Raw genomic sequence first — 12352 nt, 5'->3', positions numbered from 1 at the left:
TGTGTGTTTGCTACTTTATTTCTTTTAATATTTTTAGATCTTACTGGCTGAGACTGGCTGAGACTGAATCCCAGCTACAGAATGCAGTTATAGTAATGCAGACTCAAAATTACACCTGTGACTACTTAAAAAATTTGTGGCAACATATTGCCTTAAATTAACAAAGTTCTACTAACTCTAAATATTGACATACACAAAACAGATTCAAACTGAGCTTTATTTATGAATTAAAGATCAGGTTTTCTGAGCCACATGTTTTCCCAAACATAAATTGCAACTTTACATAAGTGCATGAGCTGACCAGAGCAGTTAAAAATTACTGCAATAACAAAAAGTTATCCAAATAATTTTGATAATAAAAAAATAAAATAAAGAAATCAGCCAAATGACTAAAACTTGTTTTTTTCAGTTCAAAAATGAGTGGCTCGTTTTTGTTTTTTTACAACAACAACATAACTGCAAGTCCCTCAACAGGACTGACAAATAAGAAATAACTATTGCTGATGCAATAAAGACAGGAAAAAGTTGTTCTCCTACATTTGTTGTCATCCTACATACAACCTCGTAGTTCCTAGACCATTAGATCATTCTTTATGGTCTGTAACTTAGGTGACAGTTTCCCATCCTCCAGTCCAAGTAAAATTTTTTGGACAAATTCAAAAGTGCTGGTCAGTCCCTTTGGATAACTGAGATGAAGGCCATAAATAAGGCCAAACAATACCAGAAAAGCATCTGCAAGCCTGCAGAACTTGGTTACCACATCACTCTCCAGGACAATGGAAACTTTCACAGGGTGGTAGTGAACAGGATCATCAACATTTTCACTACCAGTGATAAATAGAGCAACTGGAACATCTCCAAGCTCTATTTCATTGGGATCGTCCTGGTGGATAGAGAAAGAGAAAGAAAGAGAAAGAAAGACAAAGGAACATATAATACCAACTTAAACATCATTTTAAGTTATTTCCAGGCCTGATAGTTTTCAGGCGCCACGGCGTACTGACAAATCCGCGAAAAAAAAAAAATTGAGGGGAGGAAAAATCCATCAAATCATAATGATAAACCACACGCGCGCGCATGCTATCTGTTTTGAGGCCGAAATATGATCCTTATGATCCTTATGAGGTTCCCAAGTTACGGTTTTTTGTGGTTACTACACATCTCCCATTTACTGTATAAGCCTTGTTTGGACCTAAGTGGTTCTGTGTCGTAAACGGAACTTGGTGTTTGGTGTGCGCGGCGTCAGGATTAGTTAAACGCAGCTATGGATAAAGGTATTTGCCAAAAGGCTATAGCTTTAGGATAGGATAACTGCGTATAGTATGTTATTTACGTACAGTATGTACGTATGTTCCGATTTACACCGAAAATCGATTTACGACGGATCAACGTCGTAACCCGGGGACCGCCTGTATTTCAGACATCGGAAGAGCTTCAGAGGTAGATACAAGATAAATTCAGTATTTTATCTTTATTCTGATTAAGTAAAATTTTTATCTGAAATATGAGTGTTTTTTTTGAGCCGGTACAGGTGGTCAGACGATCTGGTTCATCCTGGCCGCCTTACGGCATAAGGTGTAATACATGAACAAAAGCACAAAATGTATGTCCTAATAAACCAACACAAAATATTTATTAAATTTATTAAATTTTATATATAAAAACTAACGATAATCATAATACTTGTAATTCTTTTATACTTTATTTGCATAATTTCTTTGAGTTGTCTGGTATCCTATAATTTACTAACAGTAATGAATAAATAATTAATCATGCCTGTTTTTAACATATTGTGTCTAATCTAAATCTTTAGGTTACAGCATTTTCTCTGAATATTAATAGAAATTAGTTTTTTATTTCACTATAATGATTACCTGACTTATTTATTATTAATTAAAGATTAATTATTAAATATTCTAAATATGGTACACTAACACTCCACACACACACACCCCGCGCTCAGAAAAAGTTCAGGCTCATGAATTTTTCCGACTATCACCCCTGTATTTCTGACACAAAGTCTAACACAAAGCTGATTAATAAAGAAGTTAACTTTTTATGCTGTATTTAGTGAAAATTGCATAGTTCATCTGGACTAAATTTGACAGTACAAGTATAAGACTTACCATGGATGTCTTGTAAAAACCTAAGACGTCCTCACGCAGCAAGACTGGCAGAGCACGAAGAACTGTAGTTCGCCTGGTGTGCACATCATGTAATTCCTGTAATGAACCACCATGATAGACTTATCGGGTCAGTTAATCACACTTTAAACATTGTTCCTGTATCACACAAAACCACACAAAACCCAACCTGTTCATCGTGCGCCTTTAAAATGTCAACCAGAGCATCTGAAACTCGCCCTGTCTTGGAAGCTTTTTGCTGGAACATGGTCATCAAACGAGGTGTGTAGTGATCCAGTTGTGCATAGAATTTGTTGGGCAAGTTTTGGTTTGTGATCCTCTGAAACTCTGCATACACCTTTAGTTGACAAAAACACAACAATCAAATGGGATATATAACAAATATATTTTACAGTATATCACTGGACAAAATAAATACCTCAGACTCCATACACAGAGCAGGCCAGAGTTTAAGGAAATGTTTAACTGGTGGGCTGGTGGTGACAATGATCTGCCGTCGGAATGCAAAGGTGGTCTGCATCATTTTACTAATGAGGGGTGAGTTTCCCGAAACATTCTTAGCGCTAAGTACTTCTTAACCTCATACATTTCATACGAGGTTATGAAGTACTTAGCGCTACGAACGTTTCGGGAAACCCACCCCAGAGCTGCATTTTTGTCAGTCTCTTTAACCTCTTCTGCAATTTCACATCTGAGGGTTTCAAGGGTTACTTGATTGTGTCCCTGCGGAAAGTTTGGTAAGAAGTTGACTTCGGCACGCTTTGGTCTCTCTAAGTGTGACCAAAGTGTGATGGCTCATTTTCAGGATTGGTCCGACTTCTGTCAACTTTATCAGACCCTCCAGAAAGTCGCGATGTTGCGATTTGCAACTTCAACGCAACTTCAAGCAAACCCCGCGAATTCAGGGCGGTGTTGCAACTTCAGCCAATCACCGCAACTTTCCCGCAAATTTGACCAATCACTGATGTCGTATTGATGTGACGTCGACAAACTCCCGCCTTACTTCCGTATATACGTTCAAGAGGAGCACACTGAAAGCAGCATGAGCGTAGAAAATAACGGCAAAAAGATCGGGAAATGCAGTATCCCAGTACACTACATGAAAGCGGGGATAAACTGTCCAGATCCGACCCGCGAATTGATTATCTATGGCCCCCTGGATGATATTTAATTACTATTAGAACCGGCCCGCAGGCCACAGCCGCCCGATGGTGTTTTGCACGCACAAACACTACATTCCCCACAATGCAACGGTAGCCCGCGAAGTCACTGCAGCACACGCAAGTGGCGAGGGTCTGAGATAAAGTTTATAAGTTTAAACTTTAAACTGAGATAAAGTTTATTTATCTCTGATCCATATCTATGTTCGCTCTGGCGCCAACCACTGGCGATCGATCTCGATATAATACTTAATTTGTGTCCATTTTACAGGCCGCCCGCTAACAACTTACGTTCGCTAACCCCGCCCCCCCGTCAACAATTAATGTTCGCCACCCCCTCCAGGTTCAAATCTCACTTCAAGCGATCTTGAAAAGTTGGCAACCCTGAATAAATAGGTAAATAGATCATTAAAATGGACTACTAAATAGAGGAAACCATACAACATTTACTCCCTATTGTAATGTACTCACAAAAAAGCAAAAACACACCGCAACTTCCATCGCAATTTTTTTGAAAAACACCCGCAACATCAAACATTTTAGCCCGCAACAATCACAAAAAAGGCCCGCGAAATCCTGGTGGGACTGCTTTATCTGAGTGCTGATAGGGGAATGACATGATCTGTTGATTCAGCTGCTCTAGTGTGAAATACTTCATTCTGACCATTTTTTTAATGCAAAGAGCAAATGATGGGCACAATACCTTCAATATTCAGTGGGCACAATACCTTCCAAAATATCATGAAGTACATCTGGGGGGAAACCAGTAATTGGGTGGAAGTATTGTAGTGACTCATGAAGGACACAGTCTCCCTTCACACCATACTGGCTTTTAAGTGTGTCATTCATTACAACATTGTGAACATGAGAGTCATGACTAACTTTTGTTCTCTGGATAAATTCTCCATCCCCAACTCCATGAACTTGAAAATCTTCACTACTGGCCAGGCAGAATCTGCAAACATAATCTGCTCTGAAAGACTCAAGAAATCCACCTAATCCATGAGCAGCCAAATTGTCAGCAGAAACACATATAACGGTACCCTTGACACTTTGACCGATTCAAGAAAGTCACCATCTTGTTCAAGAGTAGAGAGATCATGCAACAGTGGTGCAAGTACAGCTCCATAGCCATACATGTTAAGGTCGTTGTGTTTACACAACACAGCTAGCTGTATAGTGTGTAGACCAGATCGATACTTAGGGGGTAGATTGGCCAGGACCCAATATACTGCACACATTTTGTGGTCAGCAATTTCTAACTCATCAATATACAACTGAATTGCCAGTATCAGTTCATCAGTAGAGAGTAACTCATTTTCACGGTAGTAAGTCCCATCACGGTATGACATATACTGACTCACATGAGAGTTAGGCTCAGTGATCTTGCTGTGAATGTCACCGTTTTTGAACAACTCCTGGATCATTCGGAAAATTGGAACATACATGATAGTATGTCCAGGTTGCCCTAAACTGTATTCTACTGGTGTTACAACTGGATAGTTCTTTTGAAAAAACGTTTTTCTCAGTTTCAATGAAGACAAGTCTGCACCTTTAGATGCCGCACTAAAAAAGACATTAGAATTCATGACAACACTGACCACTTCATTCAGTGTACAGTCAGAAACAATGTGATCATGTCTCTGCAGTGCCTCAGTAGAGGGTTTTCCATCCACCGAGTTTTTGCGCATTTTGAAAATGCGCATGAAAAAAGCTGGATAGAAAAAGACCAAAATTCGAAAAAAGCCCCAAATATCGCAAAAAGATTTTTACGCTAGGAGGAGGTGGAAAAGTTAGACTATCTCATCGCCAAAATTCGGAAAAACTGGATGGAAAAGGGTTTTTCGCATAAACGATGACGTATCATGCCTCAAGTCATGTGGTTCTGTACATGATCGCGATGTAAAGATGGCAAATGCATACAAAAACAGTTCTGGAGAGAGCAAAAATTGAATTTAACTTCTCCATGTATAGAAAAGAAAAAGAAAAAATGTTTCAAAACCTCAACGTGCAAAAATGCGTAACGCCCAGATGGACGTAAAACCACTATTGTTTGGCGTCCTCTCACGTGATCTAAAATTTATTCGTATAACTGTAATGAATGGAAACAAGGCTTAATTCGCATTTTTTTCTGCCGAAACTTGGAAATTGCGCATTATTTTTTCGAAAGGTTTGGATGGAAACCCGGCTAGTAACTGCTTCCTTAATCAATGGTTGGGACAGTGTGTGCAACAAATGTAAATGATCAACTATTTCTTGTGTAGCTTTATTTGACACATGCAGGATTGCCTGCATTTTTAGAAATAATGAAGCTACATTAACTGATTTCTCAATTTATCAGTATTGCAGGGATCATCCTCCTCCACTTGTCTGCTGTGGCTAGGGGAATCCTCAGACAAATCATTAATGGTTTCAAAACCAAGAGATGCAGGGCTTGTAGAATATAAGACATAAGAAAAATCTGACCAAGCACTTGCCTGGTGTGCTCTGCTCTTGTGTGAGTTGAATGAAGAATAAACATTTGTCCTATAATTACAATTTTTATATGGACATGCCACAGTTTCGTGATTTCTTAAATGTCCTCTGATGTGACTCAAAACCACAGATTCAGAAAAGGGCTGTTGAAAAGCACACAATGAACATTTAAAAGACACATGCTCCAGACTCTGAGTTGTGCTACTTTCAGGGGTATGGTGATATCTTGACAAGTGTGTTTTTAAACCATTTAGTGATTGAAATGTACACATGCAATCACTATCAGGCATGAAAATGGGTCAGGAGTTAAAAAGGTGAGAAGACCGGGGGGCGGGGCATGTGATGTCATGGGGATACGGTGACGGGGGGTGGGGGGTGGGGGGGGGGGTTGGGGTTTGCTGGTGTACGGGGATACAGCGACAGGTGATGCCAAATATTACGGAGCCCGTAAGGTGACATCATGTAAAAAAATATAATAACGCGTGGCCACATCTTACTAACGCGTGCGAACGAGATAATTAACGTGTGTGAACAAGATAATTAAATATTACTTTTAGGGGTGGGCATAGATAAATTTTTTTTATCTAGATTAATCTCACTGACATCTTGAAATTAATCTAGATTAATCTAGATTAACTTATATTAAAATAGCTCATATGTGTGCTACCCAAGTAATGACTAAAAGTCAGTTTTTGAGATAGGGTTTCTTAATACAGGGGGTGCATTAGACCAGGGGTTCATCTCCTGTTTCCAAAATGCATCAATGACTGCTTGAGGAAGCTGTTCTACTTTGATACTTGAAGAAAAAAAACATGCTCAATAAAATGTAGTCTACTCGTGTTCAACGGTTTATTCAGTTAAACATGAATTTATTACGCCTACATACTGTACATTATAAGGGGTTGATAACATGTTTATTCAGCTAAACATGATATTTGAAATGTAATCCAACATTTAGTACATTTAACCTCACGGACGTAATTTGGGGGGGTTACGGACACTTTTTCAAAAGCCGGTTTTGGTCCTCTGCAGTTTTAACGGTTAAAAAGAAATATTTAAATAGCGACGAATCTAGCGCTAGGACCATGCAGAAAACGACCGCTCCGAGCTCCGCTCCGGTAACACTTTACGTTCCTAAAAATGAATTTTCCATGAAGCAAACCTGGCGACTTCGTGGCTGCATCCATGTAAACACACGTACGATTTGTAATTCACAGGTTTGAAAACTCTGTAACGATCTGCGCTGGGCAGAACAGGGAGGCGGACACAAACGCTGAGAAGAGCGAGATTTATTACAGGGCATTCCATAATCGTAGTCAAAGTCACAGGCAGGGGTCACAACGGGAGAGCCATCCAGATGAGACAGGTACAGGGGCATGATAAAGACAGACACGAAACAAAACCAGGCTGAAATAACACTGAACAGAGAATAAACCAACAGAGAGTATAACACCGGGAACAGGGCACACGAATTACAACAGCGCGAGGGAGAGAACAACCAAACATCCAAAACAACCGACGAGGGACAAGGGACACTCAGGGACTATATATACACAGGACTTTGAACAGGGAACAGGTGCGGGCAATGACACGGGGGTGTGGTAACAAACGAAGAATCACGGAGACAAACGAGTGGGGCGGGATTAACGGGCAAGGAATAACAGAAAACACGAGGAACAGACATTGGAGTGACAGCGGGGAGAGGGGGGCGTAGCCCTACGTGACAAACTCGTTCTCGCCCCTACTGTGCAATTTGGTTAGGAATACAGCCGAGCTAAACTATCAAGTTGAAAGTCATCATAGTTTGCTTACCCATTTTGACCCAGTTCCCAACCCAACTTTAAGAATAGATTAACAGCGATAATTTTTAAATCGCCCGATAAGAGTATCAAATTAACGAACGCCGTTAACGGCCCACCACTAATTACTTTATATAAAGCCAGGTTTACCTTCCTTGGGCAGTCAGTTCGCGAACATCCCTGGGGTCTGCTTGCTTTGCTGTGAAAAAATAAACTTTGTTGCCGCATGTGAAAGGCGGCATTAGTATCTCGTTCCCACGTGTTAATAAGTCGTGGCCACGCGTTATTTTTTACATGATGTCACCTTACGGGCTCCGTAAAATATAGTAAAATCCATAAAAAAATTTTTTTTGACTGTATTGTCAATGGATTCAATGTATGGAGCCAGATCCGTAAACGAGAAGCCGCTTTCGCCATTCCAGATGGCTCAGTCAAAACCATTACGTCTTAATGAACCAATAAATACATCAGCGGCGAAAATGAGTGTAAAAATACCAGGTTTACGTGTTTTTATTTTCTAACATGGGCTAAAGCACAGGGTAGACTCAAACAACAAGCGTTTACAACTTCATCTTCAACCTTTTCAGCCCTGGTGCGAATGTTATCCTCACACGTCCCTGGATTCACCAGTTACAACTACAGACACATTAGAAAAAAAATCTTGTTTCTCATTTTGTGTCACCGTTAACTACACAGGGTTGACGCGAACTTAATAGGCCCGTCTACCTATTTCACAAGAGCTTGTGGCTAGATCTGACAGTGTTCAACGCTGTAGCGAACGGCAGTAACTTTGTTTTACCGCAAAATATAAAAACGATTGAAACCATTCATAACCCGATTAAATCCACTGGGAAATGTACAATCTGTTAAATGTAGTGGTAAATGTACGATCTGGTAAATGTAGTGGTAAATGTACGCTCTTCTGCCTTGTCCCCGGTGTAGCACTAGGTCCTGCTTCTCGTCCTGCTTAGCAGTAAATGAATAACATGAATGAAGAACGTTCGTATTATTGAAACGCTATTTGAACCTCTATGAAGGTTCTGGGCGGAAACTGCTGGCCACTGTGTCATTGAAATTGCCAATTTCGGAAGTGCTCTGTTTGCTTATTAAGTCAATATTATAATAAAAATATATACATATAATCTCTCGACCCCCCCCCCCCCCCCCAACAAAAAACTCCTCGGATCTACACGATTCACGTAGGTCACCCTTTTCAACTTCAAAACGGAGAATTTTGCCGAAAAGTGACAGATTTTCATGCCTGACTATACAGGCATGGTAGTGGACTAACTTGACAGAGATGACTGTGCTGTAATTTGTAGTGTTTAAGAAGCTTTGTTGCTGAATTGAACAACGTTCCACAAAACTTACAGTTCCAAGTCATGCCATGTAGCCATAACCTGAAAATATAAGACCTTATTTTAGTCATTAAATCAAACAACACTACCCAATATAGTTCACAAGTGATCAACCAACCTAACACGCATGTCTTTGGACTGTGGGAGGAAACCCACGCAGGCACAGGGAGAACATGCAAACTCCACACAGAGCAGCCCAGACCGAGAATCAAACCCAGACCGCTTTGCTGTGAGGCAACAGTGCTAACCACCACACCACTGTGCCACCCTGAAGTGTGTTATATTATCTAAAAAAAAACACAAAAGTGAATCAAAAATTGATTCATACACTTTACAATATACTTTGATTCAGTCTGATCTGATCAAATATGTTAAATGTGACCTGAACTGAGAGTTCTTGATTTTGTTGAACAGTTGAACACATTTTTGTCTTAGATTATTCCTACTTTTTTCTGCACATTACATAAATGTTTAATACTACAAGACACAAAAACACAAAACTACTATGATTTACAATCTATTATATAGGTACTAATAAGAATAATTCACAGCATCTTATTTAATAAAGCTAATGTTCTTTTAATTATGAGACTACATTACCTCTCTCTCTCCCAACCTCTTTCTCTCTCTCTCCCTCTATTCACTTTGATTATATTTATTTAATGATATATAATGTAGGGTGACCAAACGTCCGTATTTGTAAAAAACGTCTGTATTTTTTTTTAAGTGAGGAAATGTTCTGGTTTTTAAATTACCTTCATCGGGCCATTAATTCTACAAGCACTAGGACCCTGAGCACGGCGCTGCATGACACGGAATCACTGAGCCTCATCAGGGCAGTCCTGTTTTTAATCAGATCGCAAGCATGCCGAAGCGCAAGTGTGTTTTACATTCGCCACCCCCCCCCGCTCAACAACTTATGTTCGCCACCCCCCCAGACCTCAGGGCACAGCTATCTGCCAAAATTGGACCGCGGAAAAATTTAGTTGAGTACCCCTGTTGTAGGATTACGTGGGCCTATGTTAAGTGAGGGTGTGCACACACACACACACACACACACACACACACAGTGTCCTGGTTTTCCCAAATAAAAATATGGTCACCCTAATATAATGCCTTTTACGATATCAACAATCTCTCAAATCTCTTCTTCCCTCGCTGCTCGCACACACGCTCTCCCTATTCTCCCGCCCATCGTTGAAACAAGCTAACTCTCAATTGCAACGGTCGCCGGTCGTAATCATTTTAAAAAATATATAAACATATCACGCATGCTTAGAGGAAGGCTGTCTATTCAACCATTTGAACCGAGTTTACATTGCAAACAAATAACACAAAATTCTGCTTACCTAACCGTTTTTGGTTGCAACGTTGCTCCGAAAAAATTAAGTTGATGGCCCCGTTTTGGCGCTCTCCAAGTTAGCACCAAGTACACAGTCCCGATGTTAGCTTAATGACTATTATGCGGTCTATTCCAATAAAATACATGAAAAAAATGTTTTTTTTAGTCCATTAAAACATGAAGTTTGAACAATGCCCTTCAAAACAATTTATTTTTGTACCTTTTAATTTCAAAAACGAATTTGGCTATGTTGTGAACTGTATAACGGAACACTATTCTTCCAAAGTCCACACATTAGCAAAGGCTGATAAGTCATATAATGTAACTTACCTGTTAGAATAAATTAATACATAATCGAGGCAAATAAATTCACTGAAATAAATGCATGCAAACCATCTGCCATCTTGATTGAAAATTGCACGCGGTGATTTTACGTCTATGACGTCAGACGTCATGGTGCTGTGACGCTGGGCGAAGGATGAGACACGGAATCCCTCTTTGCAACTGACGTCACTTTTAATGAACACGTATATTGCGCAATAGCGCACGAGCAACACAAAGACGTTTAACACAACGTGTAAACTTAGACAATGACGAGCACAGGACACTGCGCAAGCGCACATTAAATAGACAAACCACATTAGCCCCACGTGATTACGAGACAAGCCACAGGTGCGACATATTATCACAGGACATAACCACAACCACACAGATTCACAGACGCAGACGATGCACGTGGACCACGTAAACACACACCCAAAAGGGAGGGGCCGGGGTCCTCAACGTGACAGACGCCCCCTCCAAGGGCACTACCTGTCCCGGGGTGCCAACAGGAGTAAGTGCCCCGAACCCACGTCGATGGGTGGATCCGACGCGCTCTGTCCTGCGTCTGGGAGATCATCGCCCTCGGCGAAGCGTCTGCCACGAACCGTCTAGAACACCCTCCCTGGGAAGACCGGGGAGAAGGCATTAGACACATTAAACGGAACGTTAACAAACACACAGACTGGTACATTCACACATAGAGGAACAAAAGGGTAAAATGGGTTTGGTACACACACGGGAAGACACACAACACAGGGACAGACAAACATGTAACAGGTGCCAGGAGGAGAGTGATGAGGGGGGAGAGATCGGGTGCTGCTGGTACTGCAGGCGCTGCGGTGGGCGGTCCCCCCCTGCCCTCGTTGCAAATCCTCCACCGGGCGCGGCTGGCGGACGTGTCTGGTGCAGCGCGGCTGGCGTACGCTCCTGGTGCAGCGCGGCTGGCGTACGCGCCTGGTGCAGCACGGCTGGCAGACGCTCCGTGCGGGTCGCATGTGAGTTCCCCGTCAGTGTCCATTTCCTCCTCTGTCCCCCGGCTCCACTCCATGGACTGCTCCGGGCTGCCACCCTGGGAGTAGTCCATTGCGCTCTCGCCGGAACAATCGGAGGGTGGACTCCTCTCCGAACTCCCTTTAACGGTCCCGGCAGATCTCTCCGAGGGGGGCGGACTGTCCTCCTCTTCCTCCGTATAGGAGTCCTCCTCCACCTCACCGTATTCAGCACTCCGATGGAGGGTAGTCCTCCTCTTCCTCCCCGCCTTCCTCTACGGTGGGAGAGGGACCCATGGGCGGAGGGAGGTAGTCATCTTCCTCCAACTCCTCCTCATCCTCTTCACTGTAGTCAACGGTGGATGCATCGCTCACCGACGGGGGGTAGGCCTCCTCCCCCTCCCCACCGTAGTCGATGGTGGAGGCGTTGCATATCGACGGAGGGTAGCCTTCCTCTTCGTCTTCCTGCTCCTACTCCTCCTCAGAGTCCTCCTCCCCGAACTCGCTCTCTGGGGTGGACTGGGTGGCACCGATGATGCACGAGCCCACCCTCAGAGACGAGAGGGCGCGGGAAGGAGACGGGTGTAATTGTCTCCAAATCCTTACCGCGCCCTCGCGGAACAATTCCGCCCTCTCGGGGTCCAGGCTCTCACGAGCCACGGCCAGCTGAGCAGCGCACACTGGGTCCTGCTCCAGCTGTTCCTGCGTGGGCGTGGTCTCATGGTGCGGGGAGGAGTCCTCCTCGAGCTCGCCCTCTGGTG

At 42.4% G+C, this 12352-nt stretch overlaps 1 protein-coding gene across 3 annotated transcripts in view; it reads right to left on the bottom strand.

The window, feature by feature from the left end:
• Positions 1-212: 212 nt before the first annotated feature.
• Positions 213-12352, bottom strand: part of LOC143486128 (adhesion G protein-coupled receptor L3-like) — a 33070-nt gene continuing 20930 nt past the window's right edge. The window contains exons 15-17 of one of the 3 annotated variants that reach the window (XM_076985977.1): positions 2314-2481; positions 2127-2222; positions 213-883 (exon numbers count right to left, since the gene is read on the bottom strand). In XM_076985977.1, coding sequence (XP_076842092.1) covers positions 572-883; positions 2127-2222; positions 2314-2481 — 576 coding nt within the window. In that variant the 3' untranslated portion in view covers positions 213-571. The remainder of the gene's footprint in view (positions 884-2126; positions 2223-2313; positions 2482-12352) is intronic. The other 2 variants (XM_076985975.1, XM_076985978.1) reach the window with 2 other exon arrangements.

The sequence above is a fragment of the Brachyhypopomus gauderio genome, unplaced genomic scaffold (genome assembly GCF_052324685.1).
Source record: "Brachyhypopomus gauderio isolate BG-103 unplaced genomic scaffold, BGAUD_0.2 sc44, whole genome shotgun sequence".
Classification (NCBI taxonomy): Eukaryota; Metazoa; Chordata; class Actinopteri; order Gymnotiformes; family Hypopomidae; genus Brachyhypopomus; species Brachyhypopomus gauderio.
The sequence above is the reverse complement of the archived record's forward strand: the minus strand, read 5'-3'. Positions and strand labels throughout refer to the sequence as shown.